The sequence below is a fragment of the Chiloscyllium plagiosum genome, unplaced genomic scaffold (genome assembly GCF_037043375.1).
Source record: "Chiloscyllium plagiosum isolate Xiang-an unplaced genomic scaffold, Cpla_swu_hap1 HiC_scaffold_4, whole genome shotgun sequence".
NCBI lineage: Eukaryota > Metazoa > Chordata > Chondrichthyes > Orectolobiformes > Hemiscylliidae > Chiloscyllium > Chiloscyllium plagiosum.
The window spans coordinates 110,067,935-110,093,944 of record NW_028270142.1 but is presented as its reverse complement, the minus strand read 5'-3'; the positions used below and the strand labels follow the sequence as shown (position 1 = coordinate 110,093,944).

The 26,010-nt window shown below is 40.6% G+C and overlaps 1 protein-coding gene across 4 annotated transcripts in view; it reads left to right on the top strand.

Moving 5' to 3' along the window:
- The window catches only part of kif9 (kinesin family member 9), a 106,141-nt gene that overhangs the window by 26,643 nt on the left and 53,488 nt on the right, over positions 1-26,010 (top strand). For 2 of the 4 annotated variants that reach the window (XM_043687968.2, XM_087986588.1), the window contains 4 exons: positions 8,661-8,744; positions 13,007-13,099; positions 20,706-20,853; positions 21,714-21,778. In XM_043687968.2, the coding sequence (XP_043543903.1) occupies positions 8,661-8,744; positions 13,007-13,099; positions 20,706-20,853; positions 21,714-21,778 (390 nt within the window). The remainder of the gene's footprint in view (positions 1-8,660; positions 8,745-13,006; positions 13,100-20,705; positions 20,854-21,713; positions 21,779-26,010) is intronic. The other 2 variants (XM_087986587.1, XM_087986586.1) reach the window with 2 other exon arrangements.

Genomic DNA, 26,010 nt, shown 5'->3' with positions numbered 1-26,010 from the left:
CCCCTCTCACCCTAAACCTATGTCCTCTAGTTCTGGATTCCCCGACCCCAGGGAAAAGACTTTGTCTATTTATCCTATCCATGCCCCTCATAATTTTGTAAACCTCTATAAGGACACCCCTCAGCCTCCGTCGCTCCAGGGAAAACAGCCCCAGCCTGTTCAGCCTCTCCCTGTAGCTCAGATCCTCCAACCCTGGCAACATCCTTGTAAATCTTATCAGGACTTATACACTTAATGGTAAGGTCCGAGGGAGTGGTGCTGAACAAAGAGACCTTGGAGTGCAGGTTCATGACTCCTTGAAAGTTTCACAACATCTTTCCGATAGGAAGGAGACCAGAATTGCACGCAATATTCCAACAGTGGCCTAACCAATGTCCTGTACAGCAGCAACACCTCCCAACTCCTGTACTCAATACTCTGACCAATAAAGGAAAGCATACCAAACGCCTTCTTCACTATCCGATCTACCTGCGACTCCACTTTCAAGGAGTCATGAACCTGCACTCCAAGATCTCTTTGTTCAGCACCACGCCCTCGGACCTTACCATTAAGTGTATAAGTCCTGCTAAGATTTGCTTTCCCAAAATGCAGCACCTCGCATTTATCTGAATTAAACTCCATCTGCCATTTCTCGGCCCATTGGCCCATCTGGTCCAGATCCTGTTGTAATCTGAGATAACCCTCTTCGTTGTCCACTACACCTCCAATTTTGGTGTCATCTGAAAACTTACTAACTGTGCCTCTTATGCTCACATCCAAATCATTTATGTAAATGACAAAAAGTAGAGGGCCCAGCACCGATCCTTGTGGCACTCCACTGGTCACAGGCCTCCAGTCTGAAAAACAACCCTCCACCACCACCCTCTGTCTTCTACCTTTGAGCCAGTTCTGTATCCAAATGGCGAGTTCTCCCTGTATTCCATGAGATCTAATCTTGCTAATCAGTCTCCTATGGGGAACCTTGTCAAACACCTTACTGAAGTCCGTATAGATTACATCTACTGCTCTGCCCTCATCAATCTTCTTTGTTACTTCTTCAAAAAACTCAATCAAGTTTGTGAGACATGATTTCCCACGCGCAAAACCATGTTGACTATCCCTAATCAGTCCTTGCCTTTCCAAATACATGTACATCCTGTCCCTCAGGTTTCCCTCCAACAATTTGCCCACCACCGAGGTCAGGCTCACCAGTCTATAGTTCCCTGGCTTGACTTTACTGCCCTTCTTAAACAGTGGCATCACATTTGCCAACCTCCAGTTCTTCTGGCACCTCACCTATGACTATCGATGATGCAAATATCTCAGCAAGAGGCCCAGCAATCACTTCTCTAGCTTCCCACATGGTTCTCGGGTACACCTGATCAGATCCTGGGGATTTATCCACCTTTAACCGTTTCAAGACATCCAACACTTCCTCCTCTGTTATCTGGACATTTTGCAAGATGTCACCATCTGTTTCCCTACAGTCCATATCTTCCATATCCTTTTCCACAGTAAATACTGATGCAAAATATTCAGTTAGTATCTCCCCCATTTTCTGTGGCTCCACACAAAGGCCGCCTTGCTGATTTTTGAGCAGCCTTATTCTCTCCCTAGTTACCCTTTTGTCCTTAATATATTTGTAAAAACCCTTTGGCTATTTGCCAAAGCTATCTCATGTCTCTGTTTTGCCCTCCTGATTTCCCTCGCAAGTATATTCTTACTTACTTTATACTCTTCTAAGGATTCACTCGATATATCCTGTCTATATCTGACATATACTTCCTTCTTTTTCTTAACCAAACTCTCAATTTCTTTAGTCATCCAGCATTCCCTATACCTACCAGCCTTCCCTTTCACCCTGACAGGAATAAACTTTCTCTGGATTCTTGTTATCTCATTTCTGAAGGCTTCCCATTTTCCAGCCGTCCCTTTACCTGCAAACATCTGCCTCCAATCAGCTTTCGAAAGTTCTTGCCTAATACCGTCAAAATTGGCCTTTCTCCAATTTAGAACTTCAACTTCTGGATCTGGTCTATCCTTTTCCATCACTATTTTAAAACGAATAGAATTATGGTCGCTAGCCCCAAAGTGCTCCCCCACTGACACCTCAGTCACCTGCCCTGCCTTATTTCCCAAGAGTAGGGCAAGTTTTGCACCTTCTCTAGTAGGTATGTCCACATACTGAATCAGAAAATTGTCTTGTACACACTTAACAAATTCCTCTCCATCTAAACCTTTAACACTATGGCAGTCCCAGTCGATGTTTGGAAAGTTAAAATCCCCTACTATAACTACCCTATTATTCTTACAGATAGCTGAGATCTCCTTACAAGTTTGTTTCTCAATTTCCCTCTGACTATTGGGGGGTCTATAATACAATCCCAATAATGTGATCATCCCTTTCTTATTTCTCAGTTCCACCCAAATAACTTCCTGGATGTATTTCCAGGAATATCCTCCCTCAGCACAGCTGTAATGCTATCCCTTATCAAAAATGCCACTCCCCCTCCTCTTTTGCCTCCCTTTCTATCCTTCCTGTATCATTTGTAACCTGGAACATTAAGCTGCCAGTCCTGCCCATCCCTGTTTCCGAAGCCATGTTTCCGTAATTGCTATGATATCCCAGTCCCATGTTCCTAACCATGCCCTGAGTTCATCTGCCTTCCCTGTTAGGCCCCTTGCATTGAAATAAATGCAGTTTAATTTATTAGTCCTACCTTGTCCCTGCCTGCCCTGACTGTTTGACTCACTTCTATTCTCAGCTGTACCCGTCTCAGATCGATCTCTTTCCTCAGTATCTCCCTGGGTCCCACCCCCCTCCCACCTTACTAGTTTAAATCCTCCCAAGCAGTTCTAGCAAATTTCCCTGCCAGTATATTAGTCCCCTTCCAATTTAGGTGCAATCCGTCCTTCTTGTACAGGTCACTTCTACCCCAAAAGAGATTCCAATGATCCAAAAATGTGAATCCTTCTCCAATACACCAGTTCCTCAGCGATGCATTCATCTGCACTATCCTCCTATTCCTGCCCTCACTAGCTCGTAGCACTGGGAATATTCCAGATATTACTACCCTTGAGGACCTTTTTAAATTTCTGCCTAACTCTCTGTAATCTCCCTTCAGAGTCTCAACCTTTTCCCTTCCAATGTCATTGGTTCCAATGTGGGCAATGACCTCCTGCTGGCCCCTCTGCCCTGTGAGAACATTCTGCACCATCTCTGAGACATCCTTGACCCTGGCACAAGGCAACAACACACCATTCTGCTTTTTCTCTGCTGGCCACAGAAATGTCTGTCTGCACCTCTGACTATAGAATCCCCTATCACAATTGATCTCTTGGAAACCGACTTACCCCTCATTGCATTAGAGCCAGTCTCAATACCAGAAACTTGGCTGTTCATGCTACGTTCCCCTGAGAATCCATCACCCCCTACCTTTTCCAAAACAGCATACCTGTTTGAAATGGGTATATCCACAAAAGACTCCTGCACTAGCTGCCTACCTCTCTTACCCTTCCTGGAGTTAACCCATCTATGTGACTTTCCCCCCTTCCTATAACTGCCATCCATCACATATTGTTGCTGTTGCAAATTCCTCATTGCTTCTATCTGTCTCTCCAACTGATCCACTCGATCTGATAAGATTCGCATCCAACAGCATTTATGGCAGATATAATCCCCAGTAACCCTTTAACTCTCTTTAAACTCCCACATCTGACAAGAAGTACATATCACTGCAAAGGCCATTTTTGCTCCTTCACAATCTACAGACCCAGAAAATAACATCGTCATATTCCTCTACAAACACTGCCCCAGGTTAAATTAATAGCTATGGCTTATATTTAAAGTTTAATCAAGAGACTTATCTCCAAAAATATAATCAAGAAAGAATCCATTATACTCACTACTGCAGCCTTTCTCTTGGACAGACTTAAAACAACAATTAACTTATCTGATTCTGTGCTGTGAACTTCGCCCATCAGTTCCTCCAAGATTAGTTGTAAATTTCACTGTTTGTTAATTTTCCCAGGTGCAGTCTGATATCTAATGATACACGAATTCAAACAGCAAAGGCAGTAACTGTGCAGGTTCTCTCTCTCTCTCCTGCACTGTCCTCACCATGTGCTTCCTTTGTCTGCTCTTCTCCCTTTTAAACTGCTGTTGTTTTGACTATTTTTTTTCCAAAGTTTGATGTTTGCAAATATAAACCCAAATAATTTAAATAAATTTGATATTTGATGACGTTGAAAAAGTCAACCTGAATTAATGCCAGAGAAAGAAAAACTGAATTGATTGTATAAAACTACATGGCCATCACTGCAGTAATAAATATGCAGTCCAGCCCGTAATGAATTGGAAGCCAGCTGATGTTGTAGAGGCATTGTAGAAGTTTAAACAAATGTGTAGAGAGGCAATTAGTAGATTTAGACAAGGTCCTAGGAAAGAAAAGATCGGCTACATCCTTCTGTTGGCATGAGAGAAAGTGTTAAATCTGTTCAATAGTTGGGAGCTAAGTGAAGACAATAGCAAAAACCACACAAGATTTTTTGAAATCAAAAATTGCTGGGAAAATCTCAGCAGGTCTGGCAGCATCTGTAGCGAGAAGCAGATTTAACATTTCAAGTTCAGCACACATCTGCAGCCAAAGTCAAATCTTCAAATTCATCAATATAAATTTCAAAATCTGAGGTAGGAATCAGGTGAACCAGTTGACAATTTCCTGACAGATTGAAAGTTCAGCCAGAAAATGTCATTTTAAAGTCAAAGATGAAAAGCTGTCAGATCAGTTCATTTGGGCCTCTGCACACCCTGAAGTACACAAAGGACCAGCTCACAACGTCACAGGCTGTAGATACTAACAGAGTGCATGAAGCTATGAGTAGCCAAATGAAGACGCTGACTACCCAAACGGTTTACTTCCAGTTAAGGTAAGAGAGAGGTAGCAGGATAGCAGGTAGCAAGCAACAATTTGATTTCAGCTAGTCAGCATGGTTTCGTCAAGAGCAGGTCATGTCTCACAAACCTCACTGAGTTTTTTGAGAAGGTGACCAAGCATGTAGATGAGGGTAGGGCAGTTGACGTGGTGTACATGGACTTCAGTAAAGCCTTTGATAAGGTTCCACATGGTAGGCTGTTGGAGAAAATGCAGAGGCATGGGATTGATGATGATTTAGTAGTTTGGATTAGAAACTGGCTTTCTGAAACAAGGCAGCGAGTGGTGGTTGATGGAAAATATGGAGTCCAGTTACTAGTGGTGTGCCACAATGATCTGTTTTGGGACCACTGCTGTTTGTCATTTTTATAAATGACTTTGATACAGGCATAGATGGATGGATTAGTAAATTTGTAGATGACACTAAAGTCGGTGGAGTAGTGGACAGTTTGGAAGAATGTCACAGGTTGCAGAGGGCCTTGGATAAACTGCTGAATTGGGCTGAGTAGTGGCAAATGGAGTTCAACACAGCTAAATGTGAGGTGATACACTTTGGGAAGAATAACAAGAAGGCAGAGTACTGGGTCAATGGAAAGATTGTTAGTAATGTGGATGTGCAGAGGGATCTTGGTGTCCATGTACATAGATCCCTGAAAGTTGCCACCCAGGTTGATAGTGCTGTTAAGAAGGCATACAGTGTGTTAGATTTCATTGGCAGAGGGATTGATTCTGGAGCTGCAATATCATACTGCAACTATACAAAACGCTAGCACTTGGAATATTACATACATTTCTGGTCACCCATATTTTGGGAAGAATGTGGAAGCATTAGAAAAGGTGCAGAGGAGATTTATGAGGATTTGCCTGGTCTGGAGGAAAGGTCTTATGAGGAAAGGCTGAGAGACTTGGGTCTGTTCTCATTGGAAAGAAGACAGCTAAGAGGGGATTTGATAGAGACATACAAGATGGGGTAGACAGTGAAAGTCTTTTTCCTAGGATGATCTTGTTAGCTTGTACGAGGGAGCATAACTACAAACTGAGAGGTGATAGATTTAAGACAGATTTCAGAGGCAAAGTCTTTACTCAGAGAGTGATAAGGGTGTGGAATGCTCTGCCTGCCAATGTAGTTAACTCAGCCACTTTAGGGAGATTTAAACAATCCTTGGATAAGCACATGGATGATGATGGGATAGTGTAGGGGGATGAGCTTAGATTAATTCACAGGTCAGCGCAACATTGAGGGCCGAAGGGCCTGTTCTGTGCTGTATTGTTTTATGTTCTACGTTCTAATTGAAATTGCAACAAAAGAAAATACACCAGACAGAGAAAAAGGGTGCAAGAACTGTGAACAACCAAATGATTTCACAGTCAGAAGGAAATGGCATTCATATGGATTAGACTGCAGACCATGTGGAAACCCAAATCTTTGAGAAAAGATGTAAAACAAAACAAAGACGGCGAATGAGTTATCAGAGACAGAGTCACAGGGTGAATAAGAAGTCTAAAGAACCAAAATGTCTATGCTATAGAAGATGACAATGAGTTTGGCAATATATTAGTTGTAGCAACCATATACCTACAAGAAACGTCTGGATACCACAATACCCAGAGAAAAGATTGCACAACTAGTCAGATCAGGACGAGGGTGAGAAATAAACCGACAACCATCATCTTAAGTTAAAATTTGATACCATACTGTAACATTTTACCAGTTAGACTATATCAAGACTGTTTTATAATCATGTGGAAGCAAATTAGTATCCTAGAGAAAACACTATAAAGCCAGGCAATATCACACTATTTGACAGCTAGGAATAACACAAATGAGACACACAAAGGAAATTATGTTGACTGTATGTTTCATGTTACTGTAACAAATGGTCCTGCTATTCTGGATTTGAGCAGTTGTGAGGAGCTGCAGCTTTTCTCTGTAAATCTTGAAATGAATAAGGTGATACTGAGGGTTGGAGGGAATCCCTCTGAAAAGCATCCTCTGATCATAAGTAAAGTAAATCTGATTCAAATGTAACCAGAGTATTTTGACAAAATCTTTGAATACTTTGAAGATTTTGTGCATCACATCAACAGTGACCCAGTGACGAAGCCAGTGATTCATTCGCTATGTACCAATGAACTAAAAGAAAAGCTTGGACGAGAGCTCTAAAGATGGAAGAAAAGCTAGAATTACAGAGCTCACAGACTAGGAAAATTCTATTCCATTGTCATGAGCAAGAAATCAAAGAGGTATTTAAATATTTGCCTCAATCACAAAACAATAATCAAGTAATAAACAGGTATCCTTGCCTTATTCCAAAACTGAAAAAAAAACACCCCATTGCTATCATGGACAAATGCTTTCAACCAGCTTGATACCAGAAATGGCTACGGGAACATGAAGCTGAAAAAGGAATCTTCACTGTTCAGGGAATTACAGGTATACAGTCATACAGCATAGAAGCAGGCCCTTCACTCACCATGCCTAGGCCAACCGACAGACACCAAATTATAATAATCCCATGCTCTGGCACTTTAACTGCATATCCAGATGCTTCCTAAATGTTAGGAAAAATATTCAACATACTCTTGGGCCAAATGTGTTCCAGCAAGAAGTAGGCAAGAGGTACCAAGGATATAAAGGATCCGTGAGACCACAGTCTACGTGAAGCCATTGAGGGAACTAGAAAACTGGAATCAAGTCAAATGCAGACAAATGTGTTGTGAAGGTAACAAAAGGATTGTAAATGGAGTAGACAGCTGACAGGATATAATTGAATTCTGAAAACATCACAGCCAGGAGGACTCTACCAGAACTTTGACGGAATGCTCTTCTAAGCCGACAAGATTTCCCACCAGTAGATCCAAGTCAGAAAATAGTGTGACAATATTATGTCTTTAAGAGGTGTATTTTGTCCTGGTTTTCTTTTTGTGAAGAGAGGTTGAGACAGTGGTGTGAGCAATCTGCTTCAAGCCAGTAAAATAAACAACTTGTGAGGCCTTGGGTTTTTTTAAAAGTTGGAACAATAGAAACAGCCTGAATTACGGTCAAATTTCCACAGAACCAGGACTGTTTTAAGTTTTAGCCTTCAATAGCAGTTGCTACAGTCTTGAAGCTGGATGTGGAAGCTCTGTTTCCTCTCTCTGTTACAGCCAAAAGCTGAGGTTCTCTTCTTGCTGCTACAGTTACCAACCTCAGAATTCTTAGCTTCTGGCCTGCTTTTGTAGCTGCAGTGGCTAGGCCAGTAAAGTCTTTGGACAATGGTGACCCTAAGCACAGTTGATGGGGACAAGGAAGGGAAGATGCCCACGGTGTTAAATGCTAATTGCGTTGTAGCCAAGCATGAATGCCTGTTACCACCTATCAGCACAAACTAAATTGTTGTCCCAATCTTGTTACTTGCTACCGAGAGCTACTCATCTCAAGGGCAATTCGTTGCAAAAATGTTGGCCTTGCTACTGATGCCTACATCTCATAAAAGATAAATTTTAAAAGTCTTCAGCGACAACAAAGATGTTGTCAAGATTCATAATCTTTGTGGAATCCACTTTGCTCAGTCATTTATTAATAACACATGGAGTGAATTGAATTATCTAAAGAAATAATCAGGAGTAGTGTATTTTTGGCAGTACAAACTCAATGGGCTGTAGGCCTCTTCTGTACCCTATGATTCAATGACATCTAGAATTGTGGGGCCATTACCTTCAAACGCCTCTTTGCACCTTGTTATATTGCTTTGTTTCACATTGCAGGGGGAAACTAACCGAATTATTGCATCACACTCAATGAATAAGAATTCCTCCAGGTCTCATTGCATCTTCACAGTATATGTCGAGGTAAGCTTGGTCTTGATTCCTTTGGCTTGCAATTCTCTTATTTGATGTGATTTGATTTGATTTATTATTGTCACGTGTAGTGAGATATAGTGTTAAGTATTGTTTTGTGGGCTATCCAGGCAAATCAGACCTTACATAAGTATAAGGTAAGAGAACAGAATGCAGAATATTGCGTTCCAGTTATAAATAAAGCACAGAGAAACATTACCTCTGGTATATGAGGGGTCTATTGAAAAGTCTGATAACAGTAGAAGTTGTCCTTGAATTTATTGGTATGTGTTTTCAAACTTCTGTATCTTCTGCCTGACAGAAGAAGGTGGAAGAGAGTATAACAGGGGTGGGAGGGGTCTTTGATAATGATAGCTGTCTTCCCAAGGCAACGAGAAGTGTAGATAGAGTCAATGGAAAGAAGGTTGGTTTACATCATGGACTGGGCTATGTTCATTACCCTCTGTAATTCCTTAAGGTCTTGAGCAGAGCAGTTGCCATATGAAGCTGTGATGCATCCAGATGCGATGCTTTCTATGGTGCATTTGTAAAAATTGGTAAAAGTAATATGGGCATACTGAATTTCCTTAGCTTTCTGGTGTACTTCCTTGACTGTAACGTCAACATGGATAGACCAGGACAGATTGTTGGTGATATTTATTTCTGGGAACTTGAAGCTCTCGACCATCTCCATCTCAGCATCATGAAACGGACAGTGACGTTTCCTCTACTCCACTTCCTGATGTCGATGACCTGCTCCTTTGTTTTGCTGATATTGAGGGAGAGATTGTAATCTTTACACGATTAAGTTCTCTATCTCTTTCCTGTACTCTATCATTGTTGTTTGGAATCCGACCCACAATGGTAGGTTGGATCTAAAACTTGTAAATGGATTTAGAGCAGAATTTGGCCACACAGTGGTTAATGTATATGGAGTATAGTAAGGGATTGATTATGCAGCCTTGTGGGGCACCAGTGTTGAGGATTATCTTGAAGGAGGTGTTGTCACCTACCCTTACTGATTGTGGTCTGCAGGTTAGCAAGTCAAGGACCCAGTGCAGAGTGGGGAGCAGAGTCCTAGATCTTGGAGCTTGGAGATGAGTTTGGTTGGAATTACAGTGTTGAAGGTAGAGCTAAAGTCAATAAATAGGAGTCTGACGTAAGTGTCCTTGTTATCCAGATGTTGCAGGGATGAGTGTTGAGCCAGGGAGATCGCATCTGCCCTGGACCTGTTGCAATATTAAGCGAATTGTTGCAGATCAAAGCAATCTGGGAGGCTGACGATGATAAGTGCCATTGCTAACCTCTCGAAACCCTTCAAAATGATGGACGTCAGAGCCAATAGGTGGTGGTCATTAAGGCACGCTGCCTGATATTTCTTTGGCACTGAGCTGATAGTGATCTTCTTGAAGCAAGTGGGAGCCTCAGATCGGAGTAAGGAGACATTAAGGATGTCTGCAAATACTCCCTGTCAGCTGGTCCGCATAGGATCTGAGTGCATGGCCCCAGACTCCATCCAGTCCAGTCACTTTCCATGGGTTCACTTTCAAGAAGGCCAATCTGACACCTGCAGCAGTAACTGTGGGCGCAGGTGCACCCGAGGCTGTCGAGGCAGGTGACATCATTTCGCTGACCTTCTTTCAAAACAAGCATAGAATGCATTGAGCTCGCCGGGGAGGGATGCATTATTGCCAACGATTCAACCCAACTTCACTTTATAACCCGTTATATCATGTTAGCATTGCCACAATCGACGTGTGTTTGTGTGATTAGTCTGAGACTCTAGTTTAGTCTGTCTCTGCATCCCTGTTGGCTTTGCAAAGGCCGAATCTAGATTTCCTGTATATGTTAGGGTCACCCCAACTCGAAAACCTCAGACCTGTACTTCAGTAGACAGTGGATCTCCCAGTACATCCATGGTTTCTGGTTAGAATCATAGAAGAATCATAGAATCCCTACATTATGGAAGCAAGGCCATCTGGCCCATCGAGTCCACACTGACCTTCTGAAGAGCATCCCACCCAGACCCACCCCTACACCCTATCCCTGTTACCCTGCGCTTCCCATGGCTAATCCACCTAGCCTGCACATCTCTGGACATTATGGGCCATTTAACCTAATGTGCACACCTTTGGTCAGGGAACACTTGCATTAACTTCCTTGGCACACACTCCTCTACACAGTTACTGATGACGTTTGTGACAATAGTGGCATTCTATTTAGGCCAGCTGCTGAGTTATTGAATATGGACCAGTCCACTGACTCCAAACAGTCACATAGGAGTTCATCCTTTACCTCAGACCAGCACTGTAAGCCATTCCTTCAACTCAATGATAGATTATAGATTAATCTCACAGACTACCTGAACAGAAACTGTGTTACTCATTTATTCAAATCTTGTTAATTTCATAACTTGAGCTGGAAAAAAATGCAAACTTTCATGTTATGCGACTTTATATTTTTGTTTTGGGAAAAAACTTTATTCATATTCGCAAAATATCTGTGTTCACAGAAGAACCTTTAATATCAGAAACAAAAACAGAAATTGCTGGAAGACCTGAGCAGGTCTGGCAGCACTGTTAACATTTTGGGTCCAGTTGACCCCTCCTCAGAAGTGATGGTACAATTGTTAACTCTGATTTATCTCCACAGATTCTGCCAGACCTGCTGAACTTTTTCAGCAATTTCTGTTTTTGTTTCTGATTTACAGCGATTTTTATTTAGAATTTTTAATATGGTTGAAATGCTAATTAATTAGAATTTCCATACTGTATAAGTAATGAAACATAAATTCTCAATTGTCTTCAGAATCAATGAACACCTAACTCCATTATGCTCTGATTGTTTAGTGCCAGATGCTCAGCAGGAGTTGCCTGCTATAGGACCTTCTTTCAGGTTCTGAGACTGCAAGATAAATCAAAAAGTTGCCCCTTAGGTCCCTTTTAAATGTTTTCCCCTCTCACCCTAAACCTATGCTCTCTAGTTCTGGCTCCACCCCTGCCTCCCAAAAGACCTTGTCTATTTACCCTATCCATGCGCCTCATGATTTTATAAACCTCCATAAGGTCACCCCTCAGCTTCCGATTCTCCAGGGAAAATAGCCCCAACCTATTCAGCCTCTCCCTGTCCCTCAAATCCTTCAACCCTGGAAACATCCTTCTGATAGGATGCACACAATATTCCAAAAGTGGCCTAACCAATGTACTATACAGCCACAGCATGACCTCCCAACTCATACTCAATGCTCTGTCCAATAAAGGAAAGCATACCAAATGCCTTCTTCACTATCCTATCTACCTGCGACTCTACTTTCAAGGAACTATGAACCTGCACTCCAAGGTCTAGTTTGGTCAGAGACTTGAGTTTTAAGGAATGTTTTAAAGGAGGAAATAGGAATAGGGCGACAAGAGAAGCATAACATTAAACTGGAGTTTGGTGTCTTAAAACCAAACCCTATTTTTGAGTTATGTCATTGAAGGGCAGCATGTAGTTGAGAAATAAGAGTGAGTCAAGAATAGACCCTTGGGGGAACACCAGAGATAACTGCAAAAGTAAGAGGAAGCTATTAAACTGACTTTCTGACTATGGTTACTCAGATAATAACGGAGCCAGTTAGAGCAGTAAAAACTCAGCTGGCTTTTAGTGGAGGGACATTGGAGGAGAGTGGTGTGATCAACTGTGTCAAAGGTTGCAGATACCTGTAGGTCAAGAAGACAAGGAGGAATAATTTATTTTCGTCACAGCAACATAGGATACCATTTGTGATTTTGGAAAAAGATGTCTTGGTACTGTGGTAGTGGCAAAATCCTAATTGGAGGGATGCAAACAAGGAGCTCTGGTAAGAATGGGCACAGATTTGAAAGGCAATAACACATTCAAGGACTTTGCAAAGGAACGGGAAAAGTTGTACCATTTCTCTTTATGTTCTCACGCTGTAGAATAAAGCAGCTTAACAATGTCTACCTGGTATGTTGTTCAAAGATATTTTTTCAGTACACCTTTGAGAATATTGGAGACACATATTCAAAAAAATCTATATATATCTATTTGAGGTCATACTGGTACTATTGTTGTGCCATCACCAGAAGGTATTGGACAATGTGAATCTGTGGTATGGATCACTGAGCAGTTGTCACAGGCATCTCAGCCTCATGGGAGCCAATGAATAGTTGTCAAAACATTAATGTTTTTCTTTCAATTGACTTACAAGTAGTTTCTGTTTGTAACAAAATGTTTAGTATTGCTCATCTTTAATTTTCCATCTTTGTTTGCAGACTCGATGGAAGGAGGCTTCAGAAGTCAAGTTTTTGGCCTCAAAGCTTAACATGGTGGACCTTGCAGGTTCTGAGCGTTTGGGAAAAACAGGAGTCAGTAGCAATCAAACTGTTTCATTCCATTGTTTAATCTGTCAAATTGGTTAATTTGCTGGTTCCCAAGTCAGATCATTTTGAACTTGTGGCCAATGCACCCTTTAACTTTTTTTTTGTAGTGAGCTGATGATTTATTCAAGTTCATGACCACTTTAAACTCTTTTAGCTCTCTTAAAGAGACAAGCAGAATCACAGAATTGTTATAGCACAGAAGGAAGCCATTTGGCCCATCATATCTGTGTCAGTTCTCGAAACGAGCACCTTATTTAGTACCTTTGTCATGATATATCCATGTAGCACTGCACAAAATTCCTGTTCAAATAACCATCTGATTCCTTTCTGAATACTTCAACTGAACCTGCCTCCATCATGCTCTCGCAAAACCATTTGTTGCATGAAAAAGATTTTCCTTATACTGCTTTCATTTCTTTCTTGATTAATTTAAATTTGTGGCCTCTTGTTCTCTATGTTTTCACGAGTGGGAACATTTTCTCCCAATTTACTATGTCCAGACTGCTCCTGAAATTGGTTATTTCAATTGGATCTCCTCTCAGCCTTCTCTTCTTGGCCTTCTCTTCACAAAATAAAAGATAATAACTTTGATTTGATTTCATGTAATTTATTACTGTCCCATGTACTGAGGTATAGTGAAAAGTGTTGTGAAAAGAATATTGAAAAGAAACTTGTCCAACCTGTCATCATTACTGATCTGCCTCATTGCTGGAACCATTCTAATAAACATCTCATATGCTTGCTGTAGTGTCTTGACACCTTTCTCAAAGTGTTGTGCCCAGAACTGGAGTAAGATTCCATCCAGACTGCACTAATGTCTCAAATAGGTTCAAAAAATCTCTTGTAAGTTATACTATTAATAAAACCTTGGTCATTGTATTCTCTTGACCTGTCCTACCAGCTGTAATGACTTGGACACAGGTGCACCCAAATCCCTCTGCTCTTAAAATCATAGAATCATACAGTACAGAAGAGGCCTTTCAACTCATTGAGTCTGTAAACCAAAATATACAACTACATACACGAGTCCCACTTTCCTGCACTAGGCCCATAGCCTTGAATATTATGACATTTCAAGTGTTCATTCAAGTTCTTTTGAAAGATTCTGAGGTTTCTGCCTCAACCTGACATAATTCAGAAAAGATTTACAAGCATGTTGCCTGGATTGGAGGGTTTGAGCTACAGGGAATGGCTAAATAGGCTGGGGCTACTTTTCCTGGAACTTCGGAGGCTGAAGTTTATACAAATTGATAAAATCATGAGAGGCATGGATAAGATAAATAGTCAAAGTCTTTTTCCCAGGTTAGGGGAGGCCAAAACTAGAAAGAATAGGTTTAAGGTGAGAGGGGAAAGATTTAAAAGGGACCTAAAGGGCAACTTCTTCACGCAGAGGGTGGTGCGTGTACGGCATGAGCTGCCAGGGGAATTGGTGGAGGTTGGTAAAATTACAATTTTTAAAAGCCATCTGGATGGGTACATGAATAGGAAGTGTTCAGAGGAATATGGGTCACATGCTGGAAAATGGGACTAGATTAGGTTAGGATATCTGGTCAGCATGGGTCTCTTTCCGTGCTGTACAACTCTACGATTCTATAACTACTCTCCTAGGCACAGTATTTCAGACCCCACTACAGTCTGAGTGAAAATTGTTTTCCTCAAATCCCCTCTAAATCTCCTGCCTTTCTCTTTAAAATTATACCGTCTTGTTATTGATAGTTTGACTAAGGGGAAGAGCTGCTTTCTATTCACCATGACCATGTCCCTCCTAATCTTATACACCTTTATCAGATCCACCCTCAATCTTCGCTGCTCCAAAGAAAACAATCTGAGCTATCTAGCTCTCTTGATAGCTGCAAAGTCCCATCCCAGGCAAGATCTGATAAACCTCTTCTGCATCCCATCCAGTGCAATCACATTCTAAGTGTGGTGTTCAGAACTGCACACAGAACTCCTGCCATGGCCTAACCAAAGTTCTGTGTACAGCTCTAACATGACCTCACTGGCCATGACTAATAAAGGCAAGAATCCCTTCTTAACTACCCTATTAAAGTGTTCTGCCACCTTTTGGGATCTGTGGATTAGCACCCTAAGTTTGCTGTGTTCCTCTGAGCTTCTTACTGTTTTGCCATTTATTGAGTACTCCCTTGCCTTGTTCCTTCTTCAAAGTGCATCACTTCACATTTATCATGGTTACTTTCCATCTGCTATTGATCTTCCCATCTGACCAATAAGTTTATATCCTCCTGTAACCTAACATCTTCCACTTCACTGTGAACTACCAGCCAATTGTTATGTCATCTACAAATTTACTTAATTCCTCTCACATTCTCATCTACATCACTTAGGAATATCACAAACAATAAGAGACCAGCACTGATCCCTATGGTATGCCACTGCACACCAGTCTCCAGTCACACAAACAGCTTGCCACCACCATCCTCTGCATCCTGTCGCTAAGCCAATTTTGAGTCAGCTTGCCAAGTTACCCTGGATCCCATGACCTTCTTTATCAGTTTCCCATATGGAGCCGTGTTGTTTAACCCACTTCATACTTGTTATATGTATTTTTTCAGTTTCATCCAATCCTGAATATTCCTCTGGCACCCACATTAGAGTTGTATTTCCTCTGGCATCACATTAGAGTTGTATTTCCTCTGGCATCCACATTAGAATTGCACCATTTATCTTACAGCGTCTCTCCACGTTCTTCCTACCAAACTGTATCACTTCACAGTTCTCCACATTGACTTAATCTGCGACCTATCCACTCACTCTACCAATTTGTTCTCTGCACTATTGTCCCTGCTTATAGTTTATAGTGATTCCAACTTTTGTATCATTGGAAGTTTTGAAATTGTATCCTGTCCAAAATTATAGTCTGCACAGTAACTTTGACTGCTGTATGGAGGACACTCTGTTACATTACTGAATGACTGACTCACTACATTAGATGTGATCCTTCTGATGAGCATCATGCCAAGTAACAAAAGTGGTTGGGAACCTTAGCAATGAATATAACACAATTTGCTTAGTATCTAGAATAAGATTACTTGCTGAACATTACAGCGAGAAATTTTGTTTTTGAGTACTACAGGAACTCAGCAAGGTTCCACAAATGGCAATAAGATAAATGTCTAGTTTGTCTGTTTTTAGTGGTATATTTTGAGAGATAAATACATTTTATAGTAGGATTACTGATGACCATGAGGAGAAAGTGAGGTCTGCAGATGCTGGAGATCAGAGATGGAAATGTGTTGCTGACCTGCTGCGCTTTTCCAGCAACACATTTCCATTACTGATGACCATGAAAGGGCAAAGAAAACCTGAGATTATAGAAATTTATGGCATAGAAGGAGGCCATTTTACCCATCATGTCTGTGTTGGTTCTTTGAAAATGAAGACATATTTAGTTCCACATCTCTGCTTATTGTCCATAACCCTGACAGCAATGCTGAGGGACAAGGTACCAAGAAGAGATTTCTGTATTGGTGAAATGGTCTGTTTAGGTTATGCCAGCTCATTAAGTTACAGTAGCAAATTAAAGACTGATACTCTATCGCCTCAATTTCCTGAAGAAGGGCTTATGCCCGAAACGTCGATTCTCCTGTTCCCTGGCTGCCTGACCTGCTGCGCTTTTCCAGCAACACATTTTCAGCTCTGATCTCCAGCATCTGCAGACCTCACTTTTTCCTCAATTTCTTGATATGCTAATACATGTTGAAATTTTTGTTTTTATTGTTGCTGTTACTGATTTTCATAGAGGAGTGTAGCATATGCTAGAGCTAAGTAATTGTTGATTTGCCACTAACTATTTAACAATAGTCCATCTTCAAATAACTGTATCCTATTAAAATTATCTACAGAGTCAGCTGTTGTCACCTTTTCAGATACAGCATTGCATATCCTGGCAGTAGGAATATAGGAACAGAGGACATAGGAGCAGGAGGAGGTTATTCAGCATCCCTAAACTGCTCTGCTTTTTAATATGACTGTGGTTGGTCTCACTGTTCTTATCTTCACTTTTCTGTCTCCCCCAACTTCACATAACCCTCTATCGCCTTCGCTAGCAAAATCTATTCAACCAGACTTGAATGAATTCAATGACCAATCCTCCAGTGCTTTCTGGGGAGGAATGTTCCTCAACTTTGGGAGAAGAACTCTCCCTACCTCTGTCTGTGGAAGATATTTTATTTTTAAACTGCATTCCTTCATTCTAGTTTTCCTCACAAGAACAAACATCTTACTGGCATCCATCCCATCAAGATCACTTTCAAAAAGATCACCTCTCAGTGCCCTAAAGTCCAATGGGCAAAGACTCAGTGTTTTCAAACCTTCTTTGTTGGATAAGACCTTCATCCCTGAAATGAGTGAAGTGGAATTTCTCTGATTACTTCTAACAAATGTATATTTTTTTCAAATAAGGATACTAAACCTTTACATGGTACACCAGGTGTGGTCTCACCAAGGCTATACACAGCTGCAGTTAAACTTCCCTACTTTTATATTCTACTAAGTTTTTGTGATTCATGTACCAAGACACTAAGATCCCTGAGTACTGCTGAATTCTGCAATCTCTTCCCAATTAAGTAACATGTTATTTTCCACTTTTTCTGCCAGAGTGGTCAAAATCACATTTTCCCACATTATACTCTGTCAAATCCTTGCCCACTCTCCTAATCCATCCATAATCCTTCCCTACCTCCTCTCGATTACCTACTCTCAGACCAGTTTTGATGTTGTTCACAAATTTAGTTGCCATATCTTGATCCCTTAATCGAAATCATTGTACAATTTGTATGTAACTGAGGTCCCAAAAGTATCCCTGTGGCATTCCATAGTTACAACTTGTCAACCTAAAAAGACCCATTTCTTTCCGTCCTTTGTTTTCTTGAGCTAACTAATTAATTATTCATGATGTCTTCTTTTGTGTAGTAATGTTCGATGTGGCACCTTATCAAATACCTTTTGGAAATCTAAGTACGCTCTATTAACATGTCCTCCTTAATCCAATTTATTTGATATTTCCTCAGAGCGTGGAATAAATTAGTTAAACACAATTTCCCTTTCATAAAACAAAGTTGACTGCGACATTGCTTTTCTAAGAATGCTGCCTCCTTAAAAACTTCCTTAATAATAGATTCTGCCAATTTCCCAATGGCAGATGTTGGGCTAACCAAACTATTTTTCCTGCTTTTTCCTGCACCTTTCTAAATAATGATGTTATAATAGCTGCCTTCACATCTGGTTGGGATGATGATAACCAATGCCTATACTATCCCTGTAGCAGCTTGCTTTAAGACCCTAGGACTGTCATGCTGGGAATGTTAATTATTTTTGGTTCCTCCTTGCATTTTACTTATTGGTATTCAAATATCTTTGGTAAGTTTTCAAAGTCTTTTACAGAGAATTAAGGTTATAGGGAAGTCCAGAATCAAGGGTCATGGGTAAACTATTTAGGACTGTGATAGGAGAAATTTCTTCACTCAAAGAGTGGAATTTGTTATCACAGAAAGCAGTCAAGGCCAAAGCATTGTATGTTTTCAAGGAGTTAGAATATTTGGGGCTAAAGGGATCCAAAGAAATGAGGAAAAAGCAGGAACAGGCTATTGAGCTGGATGCTCAGCTGTGATCATAATGAATGTAGAGCAGGTTCAAAATGCTAAGTGGCTTACTCCTGCCTCTGTTTTCTATATTTCTGAAGTACTTGTTCAATGCTTCTACTATTTCCTTGTATTCCATTATTAAATTTCCACTGTCACTCCTTAGAAGTCAAATATTTGCTTTACTTGTTCTTTACTCTTTAAGTACTTTTAGAAATGCTTACTATATATTTTTATATTTCTAGATATCTCTCTATAAAACACTTGATTTCTCCTTTTTTAAAGTCATTTTTTTGCTGGTTCTTGAAATCTGCCTAATCCTCTGACCTAATCTTTGCAGAGTTGTACAATGTTTCTTTCAATTTGATACTATCCTTAACTTCCTTATTTAGCCATGCATCCTCCTTATGCAGTATTTTTTTTGTCACTGGGATTAATCTTCACTGAGAATTATTAAATACCTCCTTAGAAGTCTCCCATTACAAGTCTACCATCTTACTTTATAATCTTGTTCCCCAGTTCATATTAGCCAACTCTGCCATTATAATATTTTTAAATTTAATCTTTTATTTAGGATTATATAGGTATAAAACACAAGTCATCAGCCTTTAATTTTCACCTTTGAACTAAATGTTGAATTCTATCGTGTGAAGATCATTGCCACCTAAAGACACCTTCACCATAAGCATATTTATTAATACTCTTTTGCACATTAAGAGGTCTAGGAAAGCGCACTCTCTGTTCACATGAGGACATATTGTGTTAAAAAAATTGTCTTGAATACACTCTAGGAGCCAGTTTTCCAGGCTACTTTTGTTAATCTGATTCACCCAGTTTGCATGCCAAGATTATTGCATTCCTTAACACACGTCCAATTATTTTTCATGTATAACCTGCCCTACATTGGAACTATTGTTAGGGCGTTTATATAACTATTGCAATTGACCTCTTATTGACCCCAATTTCCTATCCCTACCCAAACTGATTCTACGTTTTCCTCTTTGAAGGTAAGATCATCTTTCACTAATGTTATCTTTCATTAACAGAACTACACCACACCTTTCCCCAGCTTCCTGATTTTTTGAAATATTTAATATTAAGGTGCCAGCCTTGGTCACCTCAAAATCATGTCGTTGTAATGGCTGTCAGGTCATACATATTTGCTACTATCCATTCTCTGCCACAGAAAGCAGTTGAGGTCAAAACATTGAAGGCTTTCAAGGAGTTAGATATTGCTCTATATAAGGAATTAAAGAATACAGGAGAAAGTGGGAACATGGTACTGAGTTGGATGATCAGCTGAGATCATATTAAATGGCAGAGAAGGCACGAAGGGCTGAATGGTCAACTCCTGCTTCTTTTTTTAATGTTTCTGTCCATCTTGTTACAAATCCTGCCTGAATTCAGATATAATACCTTTAACTGTATCATTTTACAATCTCTATCATCTCTGGCGTTATCTGCTGGTGCACCCTTAAATTGGAATGCTGTGCTCCTAAGTTACTATCTGTTCAACTTCCTTGTAATTTCCCTTGAATTTACCACATCTGACCACATTGCTATTTTAAGCATTTTGCTCAAGTCATGTGAAGCTATTCACTACTTTGCTAATTTTTGGTTCTTAATGTTGTTCCTTAAACCTGAATTACCATCATTGATAAAAATGGCATTCAAGTCCAAAATATTCTACACATACAAAGAATAAAAACAGATCTAGCATTGACCACTGGTGTACACCACTTCCAACTCAAGCCCAAACTGACCAATATCCATTAAATCTAACTCTGTTTTCTACTTGTCAATCTCATTTCTGTCAATGCTGCTGTATTTCATCCTGTTCGTTCTTGATGGTAGAATACATGATTTTCTGTCTCAAAGGCAAAAAAATACTGCTGAGCCTAAGCAAAGACTCAAATGCAAAATAAAATGAAGTGTTTAATTTTCATAATACTGTATATTAATCTGCTCTAATGTATTTTGTGTTCTTTCAGTCTGAAGGGCAGGTGATGCGAGAAGCTATGTACATCAATAAATCACTTTCTTTCCTTGAGCAGACCATCATTGCTCTTGCTGATCCCAAGAGGGGGCATATTCCATTCAGGCAGAGTAAGCTTACACATGTACTGAAGGATTCTTTAGGTGAGTGAATAGAATTTTAAAAATGTGTGGAAAAAGCATTTGAGAATAAAGATGTTAAATAAGAACATGAGACAATCACGAGGAGAAAGACTGATATTTAGGGACTGGACTAATAAACCAGTGAATGTGAGTTATCATGTGGTTTTAAATTTGAATTCAGCTTTTTTAAGAAATTGGAAGACTGGTTAGATTGCCATAAAAACTCAACTGATTGACTACTGTCCTTTAGCAAAAGAAGCCTGCTGTCATTATGTGACCTGGCTTACAAGTGGTTCCATGTGGACATGGTTGACTCTTAACTGCCCTCTGAAATGGCCTAGTAAGCTACTGCATTATGGTATAAACTACAAAGAAGCAGGGGCAGTGGGGTTTGGCAATGTGCACTAAAGACTTGCTGATAAACCCTTGTGACCTGCTCATGAACTTGGGAGAGGAGGGACCTTCCATGTCAGGCTCTCTGTGGTCCTCTGGGAGACCCCAGTAGCAACGTCCACCCTCGCAGTAACCCCTATGCCCATCTCAACAAAGCTTGCTTAACTGGTCTCCACGGCCCCTATTTCCATTACCATTTTAGGAAAGTGGCATTCTTCCATAGTGTCCCCTCTTTCAGAGTCAGTGCCAATATTGCATCCCCGTAGTGCTGATGAGCTGTACTGCAATTAGCCAGCAGATCCTGGCCCAATTAGTTGCTGAAGGTCTAAAAACAATCCAGAGAGGAATGTCACTAATGGCTAATGCAAGATGGCAAAAATATTCTGGTCTTAATATTTGGGAAAATTCACTGATCAACTGCATGAATTCGTTTTTACCGTTGAAAAGTACAATGTTTAAAGAAATTACTTGCTGTCAACTCTGTTTAGGTGGGACCTGCAACACAATCTTGGTGGCAAATATCTATGGAGAGGCAGCTCAAATCGAGGAAACAGTAAGAATAATACAAATACAGACATGTAATCTGTTTGTGCTTGAGAGTATTAAGGGCTTAAGTGTTTTGTTTTTATTCATTTATCCCCATAAACTAGATGGGCAAGAGCAATGTTTATTTCCTAGTTGTCCTTGAGACAGCTTCAGTTCTTGTGATGAACACGCTCGACTTATTAGATAGAAAATCCTAAAAAAATTCAATCTAGCAATGATGAGGGGTCAACACTCTTATGTCCAAATTGAGCTATTGTGTGACTTCGGGGTGATCATTTTCTATGCAGTAGCTAACCTTGTCCAACTTTCAGGGATTTAGGTGATTTTCAAGGATTTATGCACCAAGACACCAAGATCTCTCTGTTCATCTTGGCAGTGTAGATGAACAGAGAGATCTCAGTGTCCTGGTGCATAAATCCCTGAAAATTGCCACCCAGGTTTATAGGGTTGTTAAGAAGGCATATGGTATGTTGGCATTTATTGGTAGGGGGAATTGAGTTTCGGAGCAATGAGGTCATGCTTCAGCTGCACAAGACACTGGTAAGGCCGCACCTGCGTACAGTTCTGGTCACAGCATTATAGGAAGGATGTGGAAGCTTTGGAAAGTGTTCAGAGGAGATTCACTATGAAGTTGCCTGGTATGGAAAGAAAGTCTTATGAGGAAAGGCTGAGGGAACTGAGGCTCTTTTCGTTGGAGAGAAAAAGGTTGAAAGGTGACTTAATTGAGATGTACAAGATAATCAGAGGGTTAGATAGGGTGGACAGTGAGAGCATTTTTCATTGGATGGTGAAGGCTAACATGAGGGGACATAGCTTTAAATTGAGGAGTGATAGATTTAGGACAGATATTAGGGTAGTGTCTTCACTCAGAAAGTAGTAAGAGCGTGGAACAGCCTGCTTGCAACAGTAGTGGATTCGCTGACGTTTTGGGCATTTAAATGGGCATTGGACATACATATGGAGAAAAATTGAATGGTGTAGGTTAGATGAGCATCAGATTATTTTCACAGGTCAGCGCAACATCAAAGACCAAAGGGCCTGTGCTGTGCTGTAACATTCTATGTTCTATGTTCTAACTCTTAGATTAGATTAGATTACTTACAGTGTGGAAACAGACCCTTTGGCCCACCAAGTCCACACCGACCCGCTGAAGCGCGACCAACCCAGACCCATTCCCTTATAGTTCACCCCTTCACCTAACACTACGGGCAATTTAGCATGGCCAATTCACCTAACCTGCACTCTGTGGTGGAGATTCTAGAGATGATGTTAAACAAACTTGGTAAGTCACTGTAGAGTATCCTAGACATCATCGGCACTGTAGCGGTGGCATGCTGGTGTGGATTGACTGGACATCAATCTGGGGTGGCACAGTGGCTCAGTGGTTAGCACTGCTGCCTCATAGCACCAGGGACCTGGGTTCGATTCCGGCCTTGGGTGACTGTTTGTGTGGGTTTCCTCCCACAGTTCAAAGATGTGCAGGTCAGGTGAATTGACCATGCTAAATTGCCTGTTGTGTTAGATGCATTAGTCAGGAGTGAATGTAGGGGAATTGGTCTGGCTGGGTTGCTTTTCAGAGGGTTGGTAATAACTTATTGGGCCAAAGGGCCTGTTTCCACACTGTAGGGAATCTAATAATTTAAAAAAATGTTTAAGCTGGTATTTGGAGAAGTGCTCATGAAGACTGCTTTGTCTATGATTGGAATAGGGATGGGATAGGGATATACTGAATGCTTTTCTCCATCTAGAAAATAACCTATGGTTCTATTCTTCCTACCGTAATACACAACCTCAAACTATCCCACATTGTATTCGATTTGCTAATTCTTTACCAACTTTCCTAGGCTGTCCAATCCTTCTGCAATCTCCCTGCATCATCAATATTACCTGTCCCTCAGGCTACCTTTGTGTTATCTGACTACTTAACAACAATATCCTCAGCTCCTTCATCTGGATTATTAACAAAAACTGTGAAGAGTTGTGGTCCCAACACTTCCCCTTACAGAACTCTACTATTTACTGGCTACCATCCTGAAAAAAAACTCTTGATCCCCACTCTCTGCATTCTGCCAGTCAGCCAATACTCTATCCATGCCAATACCTTGCCTCTAGAACCAAGGGCTCTTATTTTACTTATCAGATCCTGTGCTGCACCATGTCAAAGAGTATCTGGAAATCCAAATAGATCCCATCCACTGGCTTTCCTTTGTCTAATTGCTCGTTACCTCCTCAAAACATTCTAACAAATATTTCAGGCAGGAATTCCCCTTGATGAAGTCATGCTGACTCAGCCCTATTTTACCATGACCATCCAAGTGCTCAAAATTTCATCCTTAATAATGGACTGTAAAATTTTACCAATGACTGAGGCCAGGCTAACTGACCTATAATTTTCCATCTTTTGCCTCCCTCCCAGCTTAAACAGGGGTGTAATATTAGCAATTTTCCAGTCTTTTGGAACCCTCCCTGCCTCCAGTGATTCCTGAAAGCTTACCATCAATGAATCCGCAATTTCCTTGGGTATCTTCTTCAGGACCCTGGGGTGTAATCCATCCAGTCTGTATTATTTATTAACCTTCAAACCTTTCAGCTTCCTCAGCACTTTCAGCCACTTCTGTCTTGAAGTTCTGGTATGCTACTGGTGTCTTCTATCATGAAGACTGAAGTACCTATTCCATTCTTCTGCCATTTCTTTGTTCCCCATTATGACATCTTTAGCCTAATTTTCCAATGGATCAATATCTAGTGTTGCCTTTCTCTTGCATTTTGTACTCAAATACTTGTTAAAAGATGTTGCTTTCATAAATTGAATGTGGTCACTGGAAAATAGTGACAGGATTTGGCAGAGTCAGCATGGATTTACGAAAGGAAAATTATGCTTGTCAAATCAACTGGATTTTTTGGACAATGTAACTAGAGCTAGGGGAACCAGTGTTTGTGGTTTACTTGACTATAAGAAGGCTTTTGATAGGGTCCCACATAACAAATTAGTATGTGAAATTAAGGCACGTGGGATTGAAAATAGTGTATTGACATTTTTGGGAACTGATTGGCAGACAGGAGATAAAGAGTAGGAATAAAGGGGTCTTTTTTCGAACGGCAGGAAGTGACTAGTGAGGTATCAGAATTTTCAGTTACTGGATCCTCACTTTTCACAATATGTATTAGTAATGTAGATGAGGAAACTAAATGTAACATGACCAAATTTGCAGATGGCACAAGGCTGTGTGGAGGGTGAACTATGAGGAGAATGCAGATATACTTCAGTATGATTTAGACAAGTTAAGTGAATAGACAAATGAATGGCAGATGAAATATAATGTGGATAAGTGTGAGGTTATTCACTTTGCTAGCAAGAAAAAGATGGCAGATTACTATCTGAGTGGTGATAGTTAGGAAAGGGGGAGGTAAAATGAGACCTCAGTGTCCTTTACACTAGTCACAGAAAGTAAGCATGCAGGTGCAACAAATGATGAAGAAGGCAGAGGTATATTGGCCTTCATAGTGAGTGAATTCAGGTACAGGAGCAGAGATGTGTTGTTGCAATTGTACAGGACCTTGATGAGACCGCACCTGGAGTACTGTGTTCAGTCTTAGTCTACTTATCTAAGGAAGGATGTACAGGCTAAGGAGAGAGTGCCAAAAGGTTTACCAGATTGATTTCTGGGATGGCAGCACTGATATATGAAGACAGACTAGAACAATTAGGACTATAAGAAGGAATTTCATAGATACTTATAAAATTCTAAGAGGATTAAATAGGGTAAATGCATGATGATGTCCTGATGATAGAGAAGTCTGGTACCTGAGGTCACAGTTTAATGATAAGGGATAGGCCTTGAAGAGAAACTTCTTCACCAAGAGAGTGGTGAGCCCATAGTTGAGGCCAAAACACTGAATGTTTTCAAAGTAGTTAGATATAGTTCACAGGGCTAAAAGGATCAAGGAATATGGGGAGAAAGCAGGAACATAGTACTGAGTTGGATGATCAGCCATGATTATATTGAATGGCAGAGTTGGCTTGAAGGACTGAGTGGCCAACTCCTGCTCCTATTTTCTATATTTCTGTGAATTCAGGTATCCAGTATGATCTATGGTCATGTTGAATTAGATTAGTAGAACAAGGCCTGATAAGACGCATAAGACTTGTGAAAGGAAATCAGTAAGAGATCAGCTTCTTGCACTTCTAGTTTTAAAATGTGAGTAAGCTGAGGAGTGCAGTATCAGACTTGGCTGTGG